Genomic DNA, 1,397 nt, shown 5'->3' with positions numbered 1-1,397 from the left:
ATTGGAATTAGCCAAAATTTGAATGATTAGTTTAATGACATATGGAATTCTACAATTTGCTTAAAAGATTTTATCAATTCCAGGTGACAATATATGATATGTAACTTGAAAATTCTTTAATTACTTTTATTTAATGACATTTGGTAAAATTTGATTGGTCACTAAATAAAATTTAAAGAAAATATAGCGAACATATGGCGTTTGTAACTGGCTGAAAGGTTTCAACTTCTACACGTATCCCTACCTATGCTAAATCATTAATAATAATAATTATATTGCATAAGCTTGAATCGTACAATGTAAGACCAGTTTAAAAGAGAATAAAAATTTTACTCATCGAACTCAAGTGTAAACAGAATATGCTTGTTGTTCTTCTTGTAGCTACACATGCTATTTTACTAATTAGAATTGTTCCTGGATTAATATTAATCCGTATATATAGAACAATACTACAAGCATATTGAGAAAGAGTTCATTATTGATTAGCAATACAACTGATCTCTCATTTTTGGTTCCGGATAGGAAGAAGAAATAATCATAATGATCAACCCCTTTATTTTATTCTGAAATTTCTGCTGCATTTGTATATATAACTAGACCAGCACTAGTCAGAAGTGGTGCTGAGGGTCTGGTCCTCCCGGTGAGACTCTATCAGAACCTGGTCCGCGTGTTGACATCCTTTGATAATGTTTGAGTTTTGGGAGATCAAAACCTAACTCATGTAGAAGAAGCTTGCTGTCAATACTCTTTTGCATGGCTCTCACTCCCTGGATGATACGTGCCTGGGAACTCAAGGGCGTCGAAGACAGGATTAGAAATATCGTCAATGCTGTGGCAATAGTTAAATATTTGGCCATATGTACTAGCAGAGGAAGCAACAATTACTGCCTAAAAGTGGGCTTGGAATTGGCAAATGGATTAATTCGGCTTTCATCAATGCATAACTGCAAAATCTCCAATTTATAAGGTCTAACAACATAAGTTGAAAGGCACCTTCGCTCATGGGTTTGTGGAGAGAACATGCAGGCCGACAAATCCTTACGGTAGAATTGTCGTCTACTCCGCACAATAAAGCTTTCTGTGTTTTATGTGTCGTCTTCCATTACCATACACGTTTATCCTCTTTGCTCAAGGGGATCTCGCTCTGTTGATATGGCTGCTTTGCTTAGTCATCTCTTGTTCTTTATAGCCATGATAAGCCTAGTGGTAAGGTCGTGAATCTTAAATTAAGGAAATTTCCAATTAAAGGTAAAGTTAAGGGGAAAAGGAAGAAACATCAACGCATAAGCCAAAGGCCTGATTGCATTGCTGATCAATTAATTATAATCACAAAACATAAAACTTCGCCGCATATGCCAAAGTCAGATTGTCTTCTCTTCTTTGTTTTATATATTGAT

At 35.4% G+C, this 1,397-nt stretch overlaps 1 protein-coding gene across 1 annotated transcript; it reads right to left on the bottom strand.

Annotated features, from left to right (window-relative positions):
- Window positions 609-857, bottom strand: LOC108661399 (CLAVATA3/ESR (CLE)-related protein 5-like). The gene has a single exon (XM_018117906.1). The coding sequence runs from the start codon at window positions 855-857 to the stop codon at window positions 609-611; it is 249 nt and encodes an 82-aa protein (XP_017973395.1).

This window comes from Theobroma cacao, chromosome 1 (assembly GCF_000208745.1).
Source record: "Theobroma cacao cultivar B97-61/B2 chromosome 1, Criollo_cocoa_genome_V2, whole genome shotgun sequence".
Lineage (NCBI taxonomy): Eukaryota > Viridiplantae > Streptophyta > Magnoliopsida > Malvales > Malvaceae > Theobroma > Theobroma cacao.
This window is presented reverse-complemented; position numbering and strand designations above follow the sequence as displayed.

Bases quoted from the DNA above. Each gene is read 5' to 3' on its own strand.
- LOC108661399 (XM_018117906.1), bottom strand. From the start codon at position 857: ATGGCCAAATATTTAACTATTGCCACAGCATTGACGATATTTCTAATC.